The sequence below is a fragment of the Lissotriton vulgaris genome, unplaced genomic scaffold (genome assembly GCF_964263255.1).
Source record: "Lissotriton vulgaris unplaced genomic scaffold, aLisVul1.2 SCAFFOLD_568, whole genome shotgun sequence".
NCBI classification, from domain to species: Eukaryota; Metazoa; Chordata; class Amphibia; order Caudata; family Salamandridae; genus Lissotriton; species Lissotriton vulgaris.
The window spans coordinates 794,298-815,970 of record NW_028245922.1 but is presented as its reverse complement, the minus strand read 5'-3'; the positions used below and the strand labels follow the sequence as shown (position 1 = coordinate 815,970).

Below are 21,673 nucleotides of genomic sequence, written 5' to 3'. Positions count from 1 at the left end.
GGCGTGCTGGTGTGTGCTGGCTGGTGTAGCTGCAGCTTCAGCAGGTGAAAGGTCCGTGCGTGGTCCACGGGGCGGCCTGGAAACAGGTGAGGTTTTGACCGTTGTTGAGTGCGTTGAGGGTGTACGCGTCATATTGGCATCAGGTTCTGGCACTTGGCGCGGTCCAGGCGTGGACGGCCACACAGACGGGCTTCCCTTAGGTGCGCCTTCAACGCCCCAGTGGCTCACCCGCTGCGTGCGTCCGCTGTGCGACCGCACATCGATCGGCATTTAAAGGGGAGGGACGAGCAGCTAGGAGGGGGAGCGGCGAAAGGGGAGGAGTCAGAGGATGGTGGCGCTAACGGAGGAGACACGAAGGGGAGCGAGAACACATCGAGGGTGAAAGGAACAAATATACAGGGGCGAAATACAAAATACAGTGGCAGGCACAGTTTGGCTAAAATACAATCGCGCTACACAGTACCAGGCAAGAAAATGAGGCAAAAGGTCAGAGTTTCTGAACAAGTCGAATACATATACATGGCAGGTACACCAGCGCCTGTGGTAGACAAAAATATAATAAATCCATGCCTGAAGAGCATCAGCCTCCCCCACCTGACGGTCCTCCTGCCGTCTTACGAGCACGGCACTCCCAGAACACGCTTGAGTAGAATTCCAATTGTAGATAAAATCAGTGGCTGCAGAGACCGCGTATGTTACGATGCTGCTCAACCTGAATGTGGCGCCACACCCTGACAAAGGCCCAAAGGGATGTTAGGTCACTGACGGGTCATCCCCAGCAGCACAGTGGAGTGAGTGGCAGGCAGAGAGAGGCCATTGTTCTGGCCCAATTGTGCCAGTTTCATTTGGATGTGCGCTTTGTGCTCAACCCCTCTGTCTGTGGTCTGAATAAAATAAACACATGATCATGGGCAGCAGAACCAACTATCTACCTCGTAACCGATAGAGCAATTAATTTGGGGGTTGTTTCATCCCATACACCCCCCTGAAGCTTTGCCCCTGGACCCAGGCCTCTCAGCGTAGTTCTTGTTACTTACACTATGTACTGGGCCTAACCTCTCCTGTCACACTGGGCTTAGAGCTCGGCCTCTCTGTGTCTCTTTCTTGTTACTCCATGTGCAGACCTTGGCTTCTTTTGGTCTGTCATGTCACACTATGCTCAGAGACTGAATACAAGGCTTGATCTCTCCCATGTCATACTGGTAACAACGCTTGGTCTCTCTGGGCCATTTCTTATCGACTAATGTGACAAGGGAGATCCTAGAGAGGCCAGACTCTGCAACTAGTGTGACAAGGGTGATCCGAGAGAGGAGAAACTCAGCAAATAGGGTGAGAAGAGAGTCCACCACATCTTCAACCTCGGGAGCACGACAATTGGTGACGAGCTCAAGAACGTCCTGAACGCCTCCATCACCACAGCTTCTTTCCCTGAGGACTGGAAACACGCTGAAGTGAGGCCCCTCCTGAAGAAAGCACCCGCTGACCCAGCAGATCCAAAAAACTACCAGCCCATCTCCCTGCTCCCCTTTTTGGCAAAGGTTCTCAAAAAGGCAATTAACGGGCAACTCACCAAACACCTGGAACGCTACAACCTCATGGATCCCTCTCAATCCTGATTTAAAGCCAGCCACATCACTGAAACAGCCCTAATTGCCATTGACTACATCAGGGCCCTCCCGGACTGTGGCAAAACAGCAGCCCTAATCCTCCTGGACCTGTCAGCCACCTTTGACCCCGTCTCCACCAACCTTGATCAACAGACTCCACAAAATTAAAATCCAATGAGGCGCCCTCAAATGGATCGCCTCATACCTCACCGGGAAGAATCCAGAGAATCCGTCACCTTAGAACCCAAGAAGATCATCTGCGGTGTCCCCCAAGGATCATCCCTCAGCCCCACCCTCTTCAACACATACATGACCCCCCTGGCCAACACCATTGGATCACTCGGACTCCACATCATCTTCTATGCTGACGACACCCAGCTCATCCTCTAGCTGACAAAAGACCCCTCTGCCACTAGAGCCAACTTCTGCAGATGTATGATGAACGTCGGCCGCTGGATGAAGGACGACTGTCTCAAGCTCAACACAGACAAGACGGAAGTCCTCATCTTTGAGAACAACATCTCGCCATGGAACTAAACTTGGTGGCCTGCTGATCCCTGCCCCGACAGACCATGCATGCAACCTCTCCATAATCTTAGATAGCACGTTATCTATGCAGAAACAGGTAACCGCAGTCTCGTCCGCCTGCTTTCACACCCTATGCATGCTCCGCAAGATTATCAGTTGGCTCCCACTCCAAACCAGAAGGACCGTCACTCAGGCTCTCACCAGTAGACTGGACTACGGGAACATGGAGCAAAGAGGCTGGCCTCTCTCTAGTTACAGTGGTGCAGAGCGTGGCCTCTCTGGGCCTCCCCCATGTCTCACTGACTTAGTTTTGTTTCTTGTATTGAAATCTTCTATACCATATGGACCTTTTTGGGCTTTAATATATGGTGGGACATATAGTATGGTTTAGAATGTGGAAAAACAAACTGCCTCTCTTATTTTATGACACAGAGAAACTCTTACCCATTACATCTTGTTCTCTTTCTTGCAGGTTTGATCTGCTAACTGTGCTCCATGTGGACCTGTGATTTGCCACCATGAAAGAAGGCCACTAGATTGTGTTCTTCACCTCAGTCCAGGTCAGTTCTGACCCTTCTACGACCCCCTTGGCCACCTGCAGGCAGGCTTGGAGGCATGTTCCTTGCTTGACAAGTGGTGGTGTGTGTGCCCAGCCACATGGAGCTCCTAGCGGTGTGGTTTAACAGGTGAACTACACCAGCCTGCATCCTTGCTAGTCTCAAAGTCCAATGGCCGCCGCATGGTACCATCATGACATCAGCCGGGTTCAAGCGGAGGACTTGTTAGCCAAAGCGGGAAAGGATGGAAGCTTCCTTGTCCGTGACAGTGAATCTGTGCTCGGAGCATACGCCCTGTGCCTACTGTAAGTGACACTGTCATTCCTTTCTACTAGTTGCGTGTCTCCCATGTTTGTTGTAACACAAAGTCATATCTGTTGGAACTTCTGAATAGTGAATACCTTCTTGACACCTTCTCCCTCTCTCACAGGACTTTGCCCTTTTGGGCACACACTCTGCTCAATTTCTTCCTATCCACTTTACATTTCTCCACCTCTGCACACACCCTCAATTTGCAATACCGGTCTTTGCAGTGGTACTATCATTTCACTATGAATGAAATCTGGCCTGAAATTTGACCCTTCGCAGCTTCTTGGAGGATTTTAGTTTGGGGCCAACCCACAAACCATCATGAAAATGTGAACTACTCCTTCCTGGCATAATGTACAGCTTCACTAACTCACACACCATGCGTCATGTTGATAGATTATGCATGATGTAAACCTTCCACATGTGATTTATAAAAACAAACACATTCTCCACCACCGACCTTGTCCAGACCCATGACCAGCAAAATGAAAAAGGTTTGATTTCTACCACAGACGAGGTTTAGTTTCCATTGGCAACAGACTTCTTTTTTTTGCATATATACATATGCTCCTCACACTTGTAAACCACACTCTAATATTTTTTGTGATACATGCACATTTTACTTGTGTAAATTATGCATAGGGTCTTTAGTGTCAGAAACCATCTTTTGTAAATCGCCTCATTTCTTGAACATAGTGAGAAATCATGGTGTGTTATGCATTACTGTGACATGGAAAACATGTAGGAAAGGACACTCGTAGAGGGCTCGAATTCAAGGGACTCAAAAGACCCAAGACAGACCTGTTGAAGAGAAGCGGTGCTCCTTTAATTCAGAGAAACACAGGCATTCTGCCTGGTGAAGAGGTACACCATTACTTACAAATAAATTATAATAAATGATATTTTTGATGAATTAAAGAATTTGGGGGTGATTACGATGGCAGACAGACTTGAGTCAGTCCGCCATCGTCACGGGAATCAGGACCGCCCGGCCATATGGCGACGGTCCCGCACATGCACATGTAATGCAACTGCTACTGTGACAGTCTCATTGTGCATGTTTACCATTATGGTGGGGGCTGCTGGCTGCAGTACCCGCCACAATGGCAAAAAATGTATGTGGTGCATTTCCCTGCACTACGTGGCAGGCATAGCAATGGGCCCCCAAAACCAATCCCCGCCAACCTTTGAACGGCGGAGGAACCGCCATTCAAAGGCTGGCGGAATGCAGCATCCTAATGTGGCAGACGGTGCCTGCTAGGCACCGCCACCATTCTAGGTATGCTGGTAGCTTGGTTCGACAGGTAATCATAACGATGCCTGAGTGGGACCCGTGGTGGATAGGCTTTCCGACCGCCATCGTGCGGCCATTCTCCGCCCGCCAGATAAAGATGGCGGGTGGAGAATGGCCGCACCATGGCGGTGAACCCGCCACCGGCAGGCTGCCGGTGGCTGGTTCACCGCTATCATAATCACCCCCATAATTTTGTTGAGAGTGGACAAGACCCAATGAATAACAGAACACTTTATATAAGAACACTTTATCTTGTTTTGGTACTTAAAAACAGACCCATTTTAGATCACTGACAGAATATCGTGGTGAACAATATCAACGACAAAAATGTTGTGTCTAAAATATAATTAACACAATATCACGTTCCTATACTTATAATGGTAAGTACTAATATATCCATATCGTCCACGAAGATACAAAAATATCGATTTTTTTAATATAAATAGAGTGTAAAGTAGTTAATGTTAAATATTTTATTATACACATTTAATATAATGTAAATTCAATAAATTCCACTGATATTTAATACTATACATAAATATATACTTATATAAACACACAGACACGCACACATACACTCACACACATATATATATATATATATATATATATATATATATATATATATATATATATATATATATATATATATATATATATATATATATATATGAAAACATCAAGGTTGCCCAAGTGGGGAGGCACACCCCATCGAATACACACCAATCTCGCAGGTGGGAGAGCCGTCAGCCAGCACAACGCGTTCCTAGTTGCCATACGCGTTTCGAGCAAAGGCTCTTGATCACTGGCATGAGGAAGCAGGAAACAGGTTTGTTAGAACAAGATTTATTTGAATAATTAGAGTCCCGCCCCAGTGGGCGTGTTCCAGGGCATGCTGGTTATAGTAGTCCAAATTCATTCCCCATGACTCTCACAGTTCTTTTAACCAAGTGGTCTGTGTCCTGCCACTCATAAAATAAACTTCCTAGTACGGAGGAATGCTGGTTGTGCCTCGCTGCCCAGCTTCACCAATGTCACCACGAGTGAGGCTCCACAGGTCCACAGAGTGCTCATAGTTTCCAGCACTCAGGAAACGCCTCCCGGCGTCAGGGCTCCCCGCGGCCGAGCGAGCCGCTAAACACGAAAACATCAAGGTTGCCCAAGTGGGGAGCCACACCCCATCGAATACACACCAATCTCGCAGGTGGGAGAGCCGTCAGCCAGCACAACGCGTTCCTAGTTGCCATACGCGTTTCAAGCAAAGGCTCTTGATCACTGGCATGAGGAAGCAGGAAACAGGTTTGTTAGAACAAGATTTATTTGAATAATTAGAGTCCCGCCCCAGTGGGCGTGTTCCAGGGCATGCTGGTTATAGTAGTCCAAATTCATTCCCCATGACTCTCACAGTTTTTTTAACCAAGTGGTCTGTGTCCTGCCACTCATAAAATAAAGTTCCTAGTACGGAGGAATGCTGGTTGTGCCTCGCTGCCCAGCTTCACCAATGTCACCACGAGTGAGGCTCCACAGGTCCACAGAGTGCTCATAGTTTCCAGCACTCAGGAAACGCCTCCCGGCGTCAGGGCTCCCCGCGGCCGAGCGAGCCGCTAAACACGAAAACATCAAGGTTGCCCAGGTGGGGAGCCACACCCCATCGAATACACACCAATCTCGCAGGTGGGAGAGCCGTCTGCCAGCACAACGCGTTCCTAGTTGCCATACGCGTTTCGAGCAAAGGCTCTTGATCACTGGCATGAGGAAGCAGGAAACAGGTTTGTTAGAACAAGATTTATTTGAATAATTAGAGTCCCGCCCCAGTGGGCGTGTTCCAGGGCATGCTGGTTATAGTAGTCCGAATTCATTCCCCATGACTCTCAGTTCTTTTAACCAAGTGGTCTGTGTCCTGCCACTCATAAAATAAAGTTCCTAGTACGGAGGAATGCTGGTTGTGCCTCGCTGCCCAGCTTCACCAATGTCACCACGAGTGAGGCTCCACAGGTCCACAGAGTGCTCATAGTTTCCAGCACTCAGGAAACGCCTCCCGGCGTCAGGGCTCCCCGCGGCCGAGCGAGCCGCTAAACAAGAAAACATTCAGGTTGCCCAAGTGGGGAGCCACACCCCATCGAATACACACCAATCTCGCAGGTGGGAGAGCCGTCAGCCAGCATAACGCGTTCCTAGTTGCCATACGCGTTTCGAGCAAAGGCTCTTGATCACTGGCATGAGGAAGCAGGAAACAGGTTTGTTAGAACAAGATTTATTTGAATAATTAGAGTCCCGCCCCAGTGGGCGTGTTCCAGGGCATGCTGGTTATAGTAGTCCAAATTCATTCCCCATGACTCTCACAGTTCTTTTAACCAAGTGGTCTGTGTCCTGCCACTCATAAAATAAAGTTCCTAGTACGGAGGAATGCTGGTTGTGCCTCACTGCCCAGCTTCACCAATGTCACCACGAGTGAGGCTCCACAGGTCCACAGAGTGCTCATAGTTTCCAGCACTCAGGAAACGCCTCCCGGCGTCAGGGCTCCCCGCGGCCGAGCGAGCCGCTAAACACGAAAACATCAAGGTTGCCCAAGTGGGGAGCCACACCCCATCGAATACACACCAATCTCGCAGGTGGGAGAGCCGTCAGCCAGCACAACGCGTTCCTAGTTGCCATACGCGTTTCGAGCAAAGGCTCTTGATCACTGGCATGAGGAAGCAGGAAACAGGTTTGTTAGAACAAGATTTATTTGAATAATTAGAGTCCCGCCCCAGTGGGCGTGTTCCAGGGCATGCTGGTTATAGTAGTCCAAATTCATTCCCCATGACTCTCACAGTTCTTTTAACCAAGTGGTCTGTGTCCTGCCACTCATAAAATAAAGTTCCTAGTACGGAGGAATGCTGGTTGTGCCTCGCTGCCCAGCTTGATCAATGTCACCACGAGTGAGGCTCCACAGGTCCACAGAGTGCTCATAGTTTCCAGCACTCAGGAAACGCCTCCCAGCGTCAGGGCTCCCCGCGGCCGAGCGAGCCGCTAAACACGAAAACATCAAGGTTGCCCAAGTGAGGAGCCACACCCCATCGAATACACACCAATCTCGCAGGTGGGAGAGCCGTCAGCCAGCACAACGCGTTCCTAGTTGCCATACGCGTTTCAAGCAAAGGCTCTTGATCACTGGCATGAGGAAGCAGGAAACAGGTTTGTTAGAACAAGATTTATTTGAATAATTAGAGTCCCGCCCCAGTGGGCGTGTTCCAGGGCATGCTGGTTATAGTAGTCCAAATTCATTCCCCATGACTCTCACAGTTCTTTTAACCAAGTGGTCTGTGTCCTGCCACTCATAAAATAAAGTTCCTAGTTCGGAGGAATGCTGGTTGTGCCTCGCTGCCCAGCTTCACAAATGTCACCACGAGTGAGGCTCCACAGGTCCACAGAGTGCTCATAGTTTCCAGCACTCAGGAAACGCCTCCCGGCGTCAGGGCTCCACGCGGCCGAGCGAGCCGCTATGGTCTGTGTCCTGCCACTCATAAAATAAAGTTCCTAGTACGGAGGAATGCTGGTTGTGCCTCGCTGCCCAGCTTCACCAATGTCAACACGAGTGAGGCTCCACAGGTCCACAGAGTGCTCATAGTTTCCAGCACTCAGGAAACGCCTCCCGGCGTCAGGGCTCCCCGCGGCCGAGCGAGCCGCTAAACACGAAAACATCAAGGTTGCCCAAGCGTATGGCAACTAGGAACGCGTTGTGCTGGCTGACGGCTCTCCCACCTGCGAGATTGGTGTGTATTCGATGGGGTGTGGCTCCCCACTTGGGCAACCTAGATGTTTTCGTGTTTAGTGGCTCGCTCGGCCGCGGGGAGCCCTGACGCCGGGAGGCGTTTCCTGAGTGCTGGAAACTATGAGCACTCTGTGGACCTGTGGAGCCTCACTCGTGGTGACATTGGTGAAGCTGGGCAGCGAGGCACAACCAGCATTCCTCTGTACTAGGAACTTTATTTTATGAGTGGCAGGACACAGACCACTTGGTTAAAAGAACTGTGAGAGTAATGGGGAATGAATTTGGACTACTATAACCAGCATGCCCTGGAACACGCCCACTGGGGCGGGACTCTAATTATTCAAATGAATCTTGTTCTAACAAACCTTTTTCCTGCTTCCTCATGCCAGTGATCAAGAGCCTTTGCTCGAAACGCGTATGGCAACTAGGAACGCGTTGTGCTGGCTGATGGCTCTCCCACCTGCGAGATTGGTGTGTATTCGATGGGGTGTGGCTCCCCACTTGGGCAACCTTGATGTTTTCGTGTTTAGCGGCTCGCTCGGCCGCGGGGAGCCCTGACGCCGGGAGGCGTTTCCTGAGTGCTGGAAACTATGAGCACTCTGTGGACTTGTGGAGCCTCACTTGTGGTGACATTGGTGAAGCTGGGCAGCGAGGCACAACCAGCATTCCTCCGTACTAGGAACTTTATGTTATGAGTGGCAGGACACAGACCACTTGGTTAAAAGAACTGTGAGAGTCATGGGGAATAAATTTGGACTACTATAACCAGCATGCCCTTGAACACGCCCACTGGGGCAGGACTCTAATTATTCAAATAAATCTTGTTCTAACAAACCTGTTTCCTGCTTCCTCATGCCAGCGATCAAGAGCCTTTGCTCGAAACGCGTATGGCAACTAGGAACGCGTTGTGCTGGCTGACGGCTCTCCCACCTGCGAGATTGGTGTGTATTCGATGGGGTATGGCTCCCCACTTGGGCAACCTTGATTTTTTCATGTTTAGCGGCTCGCTCGGCCGCGGGGAGCCCTGACGCCGGGAGGCGTTTCCTGAGTGCTGGAAACTATGAGCACTCTGTGGACCTGTGGAGCCTCACTCGTGGTGACATTGGTGAAGCTGGGCAGCGAGGCACAACCAGCATTCCTCCGTACTAGGAACTTTATTTTATGAGTGGCAGGACACAGACCACTTGGTTAAAAGAACTGTGAGAGTCATGGGGAATGAATTTGGACTGCTATAACCAGCATGCCCTGGAACACGCCCACTGGGGCGGGACTCTAATTATTCAAATAAATCTTGTTCTAACAAACCTGTTTCCTGCTTCCTCATGCCAGTGATCAAGAGCCTTTGCTCGAAACGCGTATGGCAACTAGGAACGCGTTGTGCTGGCTGACGGCTCTCCCACCTGCGAGATTGGTGTGTATTCGATGGGGTGTGGCTCCCCACTTGGGCAACCTTGATGTTTTCGTGTTTAGCGGCTCGCTCGGCCGCGGGGAGCCCTGACGCCGGGAGGCGTTTCCTGAGTGCTGGAAACTATGAGCACTCTGTGGACCTGTGGAGCCTCACTCGTGGTGACATTGGTGAAGCTGGGCAGCGAGGCACAACCAGCATTCCTCCGTACTAGGAACTTTATTTTATGAGTGGCAGGACACAGACCACTTGGTTAAAAGAACTGTGAGAGTCATGGGGAATGAATTTGGACTACTATAACCAGCATGCCCTGGAACACGCCCACTGGGGCGGGACTCTAATTATTCAAATAAATCTTGTTCTAACAAACCTTTTTCCTGCTTCCTCATGCCAGTGATCAAGAGCCTTTGCTCGAAACGCGTATGGCAACTAGGAACGCGTTGTGCTGGCTGACGGCTCTCCCACCTGCGAGATTGGTGTGTATTCGATGGGGTGTGGCTCCCCACTTGGGCAACCTTGATGTTTTCGTGTTTAGCGGCTCGCTCGGCCGCGGGGAGCCCTGACGCCGGGAGGCGTTTCCTGAGTGCTGGAAACTATGAGCACTCTGTGGACCTGTGGAGCCTCACTCGTGGTGACATTGGTGAAGCTGGGCAGCGAGGCACAACCAGCATTCCTCCGTACTGGGAACTTTATGTTATGAGTGGCAGGACACAGACCACTTGGTTAAAAGAACTGTGAGAGTCATGGGGAATGAATTTGGACTACTATAACCAGCATGCCCTGGAACACGCCCACTGGGGCGGGACTCTAATTATTCAAATAAATCTTGTTCTAACAAACCTGTTTCCTGCTTCCTCATGCCAGCGATCAAGAGCCTTTGCTCGAAACGCGTATGGCAACTAGGAACGCGTTGTGCTGGCTGACGGCTCTCACACCTGCGAGATTGGTGTGTATTCGATGGGGTATGGCTCCCCACTTGGGCAACCTTGATTTTTTCGTGTTTAGCGGCTCGCTCGGCCGCGGGGAGCCCTGACGCCGGGAGGCGTTTCCTGAGTGCTGGAAACTATGAGCACTCTGTGGACCTGTGGAGCCTCACTCGTGGTGACATTGGTGAAGCTGGGCAGCGAGGCACAACCAGCATTCCTCCGTACTAGGAACTTTATTTTATGAGTGGCAGGACACAGACCACTTGGTTAAAAGAACTGTGAGAGTCATGGGGAATGAATTTGGACTACTATAACCAGCATGCCCTGGAACACGCCCACTGGGGCGGGACTCTAATTATTCAAATAAATCTTGTTCTAACAAACCTGTTTCCTGCTTCCTCATGCCAGTGATCAAGAGCCTTTGCTCGAAACGCGTATGGCAACTAGGAACGTGTTGTGCTGGCTGACGGCTCTCCCACCTGCGAGATTGGTGTGTATTCTATGGGGTGTGGCTCCCCACTTGGGCAACCTTGATGTTTTCGTGTTTAGCGGCTCGCTCGGCCGCGGGGAGCCCTGACGCCGGGAGGCGTTTCCTGAGTGCTGGAAACTATGAGCACTCTGTGGACCTGTGGAGCCTCACTCGTGGTGACATTGGTGAAGCTGGGCAGCGAGGCACAACCAGCATTCCTCCGTACTAGGAACTTTATTTTATGAGTGGCAGGACACAGACCACTTGGTTAAAAGAACTGTGAGAGTCATGGGGAATGAATTTGGACTACTATAACCAGCATGCCCTGGAACACGCCCACTGGGGCGGGACTCTAATTATTCAAATAAATCTTGTTCTAACAAACCTTTTTCCTGCTTCCTCATGCCAGTGATCAAGAGCCTTTGCTCGAAACGCGTATGGCAACTAGGAACGCGTTGTGCTGGCTGACGGCTCTCCCACCTGCGAGATTGGTGTGTATTCGATGGGGTATGGCTCCCCACTTGGGCAACCTTGATTTTTTCGTGTTTAGCGGCTCGCTCGGCCGCGGGGAGCCCTGACGCCGGGAGGCGTTTCCTGAGTGCTGGAAACTATGAGCACTCTGTGGACCTGTGGAGCCTCACTCGTGGTGACATTGGTGAAGCTGGGCAGCGAGGCACAACCAGCATTCCTCCGTACTAGGAACTTTATTTTATGAGTGGCAGGACACAGACCACTTGGTTAAAAGAACTGTGAGAGTCATGGGGAATGAATTTGGACTACTATAACCAGCATGCCCTGGAACACGCCCACTGGGGCGGGACTCTAATTATTCAAATAAATCTTGTTCTAACAAACCTTTTTCCTGCTTCCTCATGCCAGTGATCAAGAGCCTTTGCTCGAAACGCGTATGGCAACTAGGAACGCGTTGTGCTGGCTGACGGCTCTCCCACCTGCGAGATTGGTGTGTATTCGATGGGGTGTGGCTCCCCACTTGGGCAACCTTGATGTTTTCGTGTTTAGCGGCTCGCTCGGCCGCGGGGAGCCCTGACGCCGGGAGGCGTTTCCTGAGTGCTGGAAACTATGAGCACTCTGTGGACCTGTGGAGCCTCACTCGTGGTGACATTGGTGAAGCTGGGCAGCGAGGCACAACCAGCATTCCTCCGTACTAGGAACTTTATTTTATGAGTGGCAGGACACAGACCACTTGGTTAAAAGAACTGTGAGAGTCATGGGGAATGAATTTGGACTACTATAACCAGCATGCCCTGGAACACGCCCACTGGGGCGGGACTCTAATTATTCAAATAAATCTTGTTCTAACAAACCTGTTTCCTGCTTCCTCATGCCAGCGATCAAGAGCCTTTGCTCGAAACGCGTATGGCAACTAGGAACGCGTTGTGCTGGCTGACGGCTCTCCCACCTGCGAAATTGGTGTGTATTCGATGGGGTATGGCTCCCTACTTGGGCAACCTTGATTTTTTCGTGTTTAGCGGCTCGCTCGGCCGCGGGGAGCCCTGACGCCGGGAGGCGTTTCCTGAGTGCTGGAAACTATGAGCACTCTGTGGACCTGTGGAGCCTCACTCGTGGTGACATTGGTGAAGCTGGGCAGCGAGGCACAACCAGCATTCCTCCGTACTAGGAACTTTATTTTATGAGTGGCAGGACACAGACCACTTGGTTAAAAGAACTGTGAGAGTCATGGGGAATGAATTTGGACTACTATAACCAGCATGCCCTGGAACACGCCCACTGGGGCGGGACTCTAATTATTCAAATAAATCTTGTTCTAACAAACCTGTTTCCTGCTTCCTCATGCCAGTGATCAAGAGCCTTTGCTCGAAACGCGTATGGCAACTAGGAACGCGTTGTGCTGGCTGACGGCTCTCCCACCTGCGAGATTGGTGTGTATTCGATGGGGTGTGGCTCCCCACTTGGGCAACCTTGATGTTTTCGTGTTTAGCGGCTCGCTCGGCCGCGGGGAGCCCTGACGCCGGGAGGCGTTTCCTGAGTGCTGGAAACTATGAGCACTCTGTGGACTTGTGGAGCCTCACTCGTGGTGACATTGGTAAAGCTGGGCAGCGAGGCACAACCAGCATTCCTCCGTACTAAGAACTTTATTTTATGAGTGGCAGGACACAAACCACTTGGTTAAAAGAACTGTGAGAGTCATGGGGAATGAATTTGGACTACTATAACCAGCATGCCCTGGAACACGCCCACTGGGGCGGGACTCTAATTATTCAAATAAATCTTGTTCTAACAAACCTGTTTCCTGCTTCCTCATGCCAGTGATCAAGAGCCTTTGCTCGAAACGCGTATGGCAACTAGGAACGCGTTGTGCTGGCTGATGGCTCTCCCACCTGCGAGATTGGTGTGTATTCGATGGGGTGTGGCTCCCTACTTGGGCAACCTTGATGTTTTCGTGTTTAGCGGCTCGCTCGGCCGCGGGGAGCCCTGACGCCGGGAGGCGTTTCCTGAGTGCTGGAAACTATGAGCACTCTGTGGACTTGTGGAGCCTCACTCGTGGTGACATTGGTAAAGCTGGGCAGCGAGGCACAACCAGCATTCCTCCGTACTAAGAACTTTATTTTATGAGTGGCAGGACACAGACCACTTGGTTAAAAGAACTGTGAGAGTCATGGGGAATGAATTTGGACTACTATAACCAGCATGCCCTGGAACACGCCCACTGGGGCGGGACTCTAATTATTCAAATAAATCTTGTTCTAACAAACCTGTTTCCTGCTTCCTCATGCCAGCGATCAAGAGCCTTTGCTCGAAACGCGTATGGCAACTAGGAACGCGTTGTGCTGGCTGACGGCTCTCACACCTGCGAGATTGGTGTGTATTCGATGGGGTATGGCTCCCCACTTGGGCAACCTTGATTTTTTCGTGTTTAGCGGCTCGCTCGGCCGCGGGGAGCCCTGACGCCGGGAGGCGTTTCCTGAGTGCTGGAAACTATGAGCACTCTGTGGACCTGTGGAGCCTCACTCGTGGTGACATTGGTGAAGCTGGGCAGCGAGGCACAACCAGCATTCCTCCGTACTAGGAACTTTATTTTATGAGTGGCAGGACACAGACCACTTGGTTAAAAGAACTGTGAGAGTCATGGGGAATGAATTTGGACTACTATAACCAGCATGCCCTGGAACACGCCCACTGGGGCGGGACTCTAATTATTCAAATAAATCTTGTTCTAACAAACCTGTTTCCTGCTTCCTCATGCCAGTGATCAAGAGCCTTTGCTCGAAACGCGTATGGCAACTAGGAACGTGTTGTGCTGGCTGACGGCTCTCCCACCTGCGAGATTGGTGTGTATTCGATGGGGTGTGGCTCCCCACTTGGGCAACCTTGATGTTTTCGTGTTTAGCGGCTCGCTCGGCCGCGGGGAGCCCTGACGCCGGGAGGCGTTTCCTGAGTGCTGGAAACTATGAGCACTCTGTGGACCTGTGGAGCCTCACTCGTGGTGACATTGGTGAAGCTGGGCAGCGAGGCACAACCAGCATTCCTCCGTACTAGGAACTTTATTTTATGAGTGGCAGGACACAGACCACTTGGTTAAAAGAACTGTGAGAGTCATGGGGAATGAATTTGGACTACTATAACCAGCATGCCCTGGAACACGCCCACTGGGGCGGGACTCTAATTATTCAAATAAATCTTGTTCTAACAAACCTTTTTCCTGCTTCCTCATGCCAGTGATCAAGAGCCTTTGCTCGAAACGCGTATGGCAACTAGGAACGCGTTGTGCTGGCTGACGGCTCTCCCACCTGCGAGATTGGTGTGTATTCGATGGGGTATGGCTCCCCACTTGGGCAACCTTGATTTTTTCGTGTTTAGCGGCTCGCTCGGCAGCGGGGAGCCCTGACGCCGGGAGGCGTTTCCTGAGTGCTGGAAACTATGAGCACTCTGTGGACCTGTGGAGCCTCACTCGTGGTGACATTGGTGAAGCTGGGCAGCGAGGCACAACCAGCATTCCTCCGTACTAGGAACTTTATTTTATGAGTGGCAGGACACAGACCACTTGGTTAAAAGAACTGTGAGAGTCATGGGGAATGAATTTGGACTACTATAACCAGCATGCCCTGGAACACGCCCACTGGGGCGGGACTCTAATTATTCAAATAAATCTTGTTCTAACAAACCTTTTTCCTGCTTCCTCATGCCAGTGATCCAGAGCCTTTGCTCGAAACGCTTATGGCAACTAGGAACGCGTTGTGCTGGCTGACGGCTCTCCCACCTGCGAGATTGGTGTGTATTCGATGGGGTGTGGCTCCCCACTTGGGCAACCTTGATGTTTTCGTGTTTAGCGGCTCGCTCGGCCGCGGGGAGCCCTGACGCCGGGAGGCGTTTCCTGAGTGCTGGAAACTATGAGCACTCTGTGGACCTGTGGAGCCTCACTCGTGGTGACATTGGTGAAGCTGGGCAGCGAGGCACAACCAGCATTCCTCCGTACTAGGAACTTTATTTTATGAGTGGCAGGACACAGACCACTTGGTTAAAAGAACTGTGAGAGTCATGGGGAATGAATTTGGACTACTATAACCAGCATGCCCTGGAACACGCCCACTGGGGCGGGACTCTAATTATTCAAATAAATCTTGTTCTAACAAACCTGTTTCCTGCTTCCTCATGCCAGCGATCAAGAGCCTTTGCTCGAAACGCGTATGGCAACTAGGAACGCGTTGTGCTGGCTGACGGCTCTCCCACCTGCGAAATTGGTGTGTATTCGATGGGGTATGGCTCCCTACTTGGGCAACCTTGATTTTTTCGTGTTTAGCGGCTCGCTCGGCCGCGGGGAGCCCTGACGCCGGGAGGCGTTTCCTGAGTGCTGGAAACTATGAGCACTCTGTGGACCTGTGGAGCCTCACTCGTGGTGACATTGGTGAAGCTGGGCAGCGAGGCACAACCAGCATTCCTCCGTACTAGGAACTTTATTTTATGAGTGGCAGGACACAGACCACTTGGTTAAAAGAACTGTGAGAGTCATGGGGAATGAATTTGGACTACTATAACCAGCATGCCCTGGAACACGCCCACTGGGGCAGGACTCTAATTATTCAAATAAATCTTGTTCTAACAAACCTGTTTCCTGCTTCCTCATGCCAGTGATCAAGAGCCTTTGCTCGAAACGCGTATGGCAACTAGGAACGCGTTGTGCTGGCTGACGGCTCTCCCACCTGCGAGATTGGTGTGTATTCGATGGGGTGTGGCTCCCCACTTGGGCAACCTTGATGTTTTCGTGTTTAGCGGCTCGCTCGGCCGCGGGGAGCCCTGACGCCGGGAGGCGTTTCCTGAGTGCTGGAAACTATGAGCACTCTGTGGACTTGTGGAGCCTCACTCGTGGTGACATTGGTAAAGCTGGGCAGCGAGGCACAACCAGCATTCCTCCGTACTAAGAACTTTATTTTATGAGTGGCAGGACACAGACCACTTGGTTAAAAGAACTGTGAGAGTCATGGGGAATGAATTTGGACTACTATAACCAGCATGCCCTGGAACACGCCCACTGGGGCGGGACTCTAATTATTCAAATAAATCTTGTTCTAACAAACCTGTTTCCTGCTTCCTCATGCCAGTGATCAAGAGCCTTTGCTCGAAACGCGTATGGCAACTAGGAACGCGTTGTGCTGGCTGATGGCTCTCCCACCTGCGAGATTGGTGTGTATTCGATGGGGTGTGGCTCCCTACTTGGGCAACCTTGATGTTTTCGTGTTTAGCGGCTCGCTCGGCCGCGGGGAGCCCTGACGCCGGGAGGCGTTTCCTGAGTGCTGGAAACTATGAGCACTCTGTGGACTTGTGGAGCCTCACTCGTGGTGACATTGGTAAAGCTGGGCAGCGAGGCACAACCAGCATTCCTCCGTACTAAGAACTTTATTTTATGAGTGGCAGGACACAGACCACTTGGTTAAAAGAACTGTGAGAGTCATGGGGAATGAATTTGGACTACTATAACCAGCATGCCCTGGAACACGCCCACTGGGGCGGGACTCTAATTATTCAAATAAATCTTGTTCTAACAAACCTGTTTCCTGCTTCCTCATGCCAGTGATCAAGAGCCTTTGCTCGAAACGCGTATGGCAACTAGGAACGCGTTGTGCTGGCTGATGGCTCTCCCACCTGCGAGATTGGTGTGTATTCGATGGGGTGTGGCTCCCTACTTGGGCAACCTTGATGTTTTCGTGTTTAGCGGCTCGCTCGGCCGCGGGGAGCCCTGACGCCGGGAGGCGTTTCCTGAGTGCTGGAAACTATGAGCACTCTGTGGACCTGTGGAGCCTCACTCGTGGTGACATTGGTGAAGGTGGGCAGCGAGGCACAACCAGCATTCCTCCGTACTAGGAACTTTATTTTATGAGTGGCAGGACACAGACCACTTGGTTAAAAGAACTGTGAGAGTCATGGGGAATGAATTTGGACTACTATAACCAGCATGCCCTGGAACACGCCCACTGGGGCGGGACTCTAATTATTCAAATAAATCTTGTTCTAACAAACCTGTTTCCTGCTTCCTCATGCCAGTGATCAAGAGCCTTTGCTCGAAACGCGTATGGCAACTAGGAACGCGTTGTGCTGGCTGACGGCTCTCCCACCTGCGAGATTGGTGTGTATTCGATGGGGTGTGGCTCCCCACTTGGGCAACCTTGATGTTTTCGTGTTTAGCGGCTCGCTCTGCCGCGGGGAGCCCTGACGCCGGGAGGCGTTTCCTGAGTGCTGGAAACTATGAGCACTCTGTGGACCTGTGGAGCCTCACTGGTGGTGACATTGGTGAAGCTGGGCAGCGAGGCACAACCAGCATTCCTCCGTACTAGGAACTTTATTTTATGAGTGGCAGGACACAGACCACTTGGTTAAAAGAACTGTGAGAGTCATGGGGAATGAATTTGGACTACTATAACCAGCATGCCCTGGAACACGCCCACTGGGGCGGGACTCTACTTATTCAAATAAATCTTATTCTAACAAACCTGTTTCCTGCTTCCTCATGCCAGTGATCAAGAGCCTTTGCTCGAAACGCGTATGGCAACTAGGAACGCGTTGTGCTGGCTGACGGCTCTCCCACCTGCGAGATTGGTGTGTATTCGATGGGGTGTGGCTCCCCACTTGGGCAACCTTGATGTTTTCATATATATATATATATATATATATATATATATATATATATATATATATATATATATCCACCGATTCGGTTCTCAATTGCAGACCCCTGGCGCTCTCATCTCCGGTGCCGTACTCCTCAGCAGAGCCACGCTTTTATTTATTCAACACACCTCCTTGAAATAGGAAATGAGTACGCACTCACAAAGTTCTTCGTTTCTCAAAGTTTTATTCGCAGTAATTTCCAGCATACAAGCAATTAATTCCAATCCGACGCGTTTCGCTACAAACGTGTGAGCAAGCTACACGTTTGTAGCGAAACTCGTCGGATTGGAATTAATTGCTTGTATGCTGGAAATTACTGTGAATAAAATTTTGGGAAACAAAGAACTTTGTGAGTGCGTACTCATTTCCTATTTCAAGGAGGTGTGTTGAATATTTTATGTATAAATGTATTACAATATTTATAGTATTTTCTAGTATATATATATATATATATATATATATATATATATATATATATATATATATATATATATATATATATATGTATGTATGTGTGTGTGTATATATGTGTTTATAGTAATGTAAAATATATATAAAAATGATATAATGGAAAACAAATACTTTTACTAATTATGTTGCACTTTATATAAACACAAACCCATATATAAATATATGTTTTGTGAGTCGGAGCGGCATGAGGCGGCAAGCAATATGTTTAAAGGCAAAGATAAAAAGGATAAGCGCAATTCCACACAAAATGTAAGCGGCAGTCCGAGCAGTGACAACGTGACCACCAAATGCAAAACGCTCGAACGGCTGTGCGAGCGAGAAATAAGAAAATGGTGGGAGGGCACATCACTGCAAAGTTATATTGATGTGAACAGGATCCCGCGGGGCCTTAGGATTTATACAGTCCCTGCTTACGAGTCCCCGGACCCATTGCTTCTAGATGCGTGGGCAGAACATACGGCGGAAGCCTGCAAGGGAAGCTTAAGACTGCTTGTCAAGTTCGCATGGAGCGATAGAGAAAAGGCGCTTGAAGAAATTAAAGTATTGGAGAATGAACTATCCAAGGAAGAGGATCAAGACAAAGTTACAGAACTTAAGGAACAGATGAAAATACGACTAAAAGCGTATGAAGAAAAAATTAAGCTGCGGAAGGAAAGCAAATTCGATAGAGACGAAGAGGATTATGCTTTAGGCCGGGTTTTGACATTTGCGAAAAAGTATGATGCACCCCGCAAGGAGCTACTGAAGAAGACGTCAACTGCCCCTGCACCACATCCTGAGGTACCTTTCACCTCGGAGTCCTCAGCTGCAGAGAATGAATCCTCAGAAGAGGACACTGCAGGACGTCTACGATCAGGACGTGTCCGTACCCCTTTTCGCGAGGAGTACAAGCTGATCCGCCAGTCCCGGCGAGGCGGGGGGGCGGGCAAACCCCCGGAAAGAGGAGAAGGAGGAAAACAAGGCGGGGGCAGAGGGGGCGCAAAAAGATCAACCTCACCGCCGGTAACACGGAGCAGGAGGGGGTTCAACAAACGGAAGTGACGGAGGAAGAGAGTCACACCATTGTAAACCTAAACAACAAAACTTTGTCCGAGACCGAGGAATCAGTCTTGAAGTTAGGTTTGAACTTCTGCCCGCGTAGACATATGGAATTTGCACAGACCCGGATTGACCTCTATAAATTCACCCGCAAGCTCAAATTACACAAGTTCTTTAAGACGAAGGTGCAATCCACGACACAAAAAAGAAAACAAAGGAGACCTTTGGAGACCGATACCCTCACCATCAGAGACCTTGGTGCGATTATGGTACTGGAGGACCTGCATGATGGGAGTGAGACGGAGAACCACACTGCTTTGAGTGGGTCACAACAAGTTTCAATTACAGGAGTGGTACAAGAAGGAGAAACCACCCCGTTTAAACCTGTTTCCACCTTTAATCCACAATTGGTATATGACGCCATTCATGTGTTTTCCGATGCCGTCATAAAGGATTTGACGGCATTTCGCAAGAAACAACATTTCATAAAAAAAGATCAGGATGGTAACTTCTTTAATGCACAGAACCTGGCCCTTAAATCCCTATGTAAAGACAAAAACACAGTGTATAAACCTGCGGATAAAGGCGGGAATATTGTGCTACAAACTAAGGAGAACTATAACAAGGAGGCAGCTAGACAACTGGGCTGCAAATCTACGTACCTAACAATCACAGAGAGAGAATACCAGAAAAGTGTCAATGACTATCATTTGCTTATCACTAAATGGCATAATGAAGGCCTTCTTGAGATGGATGAATATATGTTCCTGAGACGCCTTAATCCCATCATCCCCACATTTTATCATCTCCCTAAGGTGCATAAGAACTCCACTACACCCCAGGGAGACCTATTGTAGCGTCGCAGGGGAGCCTCACAGAACATTTGTCTATGTTTGTGGATCATTTTTTGTTACCTTTTGTTCTGACTTTGAAGTCACATATCCGTGACACTACAGATTTTCTAGAAAAACTGAGTAAGATTGAGGGGAAGGAAGGCTATACCCTGATGGTGTTGGACATCACTAGCCTCTACACCGCTATTGATCATGGTGATGGTCTGTTGGCCATAAAGTACTATTTAGACCAGAGACCTTTGAAATTTATGAGGCATAGTCAAATGTTGATGGAATTTGTCCAATTCTGCCTAACCAATAAAATTTTTCTTTTCCAGACAGAACTGTTTCGTCAGTTGTCAGGGACTGCGATGGGCACCTGCTTCGCCCCCAGCTATGCGAACTTGTTCGTAGGCTGGTGGGAGGAGCAGGTGGCCTGGGGGGCAGACAATGCATCATGAACCCGCAACTTGATTAGTTGGTATCGTTTCATTGATGATTTATTCATCGTCTGGAACGGTACTATTGAGAGTGCTAAACAGTACATGGGGATACTAAATGAGAATAGTGTGAACATGGAATTCTCAGGGGAGGTGAGCCAAACCACTGTAAATTACCTCGATGTAACGATCTATGTAGAGGGAGGAACACTCAAGAGTAAACTCTTCCGCAAACCCACAGCGGGCAACAGTGTCCTGAGAGCCACCAGCAGTCACCCTGTCAGTCTTGTCAAGAGTATCCCCTATGGGGAATTACTCAGGATAAAGCGTAACTGCACGGATGACGAGGAATTCCAAATAGCAGCCAGCCAATGCATAGAACACTTCAAGACGAGAGGGTATGGGGGGGAACTCCTCAATGATGCTTACAAAAGAGCCAACTCCACACACAGAGAAGATCTGTTTAAAAGCAAAAGCAAGAAAACATCCACTAAGAGTGGGGGTAAATTTAGGCTTATAACCACCTTCTCCCAGGATGCCGCTTTCTTGAATAAAACCTTCAAGAAAAGTTGGCATATTTTACAGACAGATTACCTACTCAAAGATGATTTACCAGCCAATCCCCAGATCACGTATCGTAAGGCACGTTCTATTAAGAATGATCTGGTGCAGAGCCATTCTACTGAGCCCCCTAAGACCAACGCCTTTGGAGAAATCTGTGGTTTTTCCCCTTGTGGGAAGTGTAAGGCGTGCAAGTTTAGTAAAAGAGTACGATCTTACACTATCCCTAACACTGGGATACAACGTAGGATCAATACATTTATAACTTGTTCTACCCCTTATTGCGTCTACTGCCTCACATGCCCTTGCGGGCTACGATATATCGGCAGTACAGTCAA

The 21,673-nt window shown here is 49.7% G+C and overlaps 1 protein-coding gene across 1 annotated transcript in view; it reads left to right on the top strand.

Annotated features, from left to right (window-relative positions):
• The first annotated feature begins 2,755 nt into the window (after window positions 1–2,755).
• LOC147666252 (phosphatidylinositol 3,4,5-trisphosphate 5-phosphatase 2-like) overlaps window positions 2,756–21,673 on the top strand; it is a 420,611-nt gene continuing 401,693 nt past the window's right edge. The window contains exon 1 of the mRNA XM_086949195.1: window positions 2,756–2,997. Within this exon, the coding sequence (XP_086805321.1) occupies window positions 2,864–2,997 (134 nt within the window). The 5' untranslated portion in view covers window positions 2,756–2,863. The remainder of the gene's footprint in view (window positions 2,998–21,673) is intronic.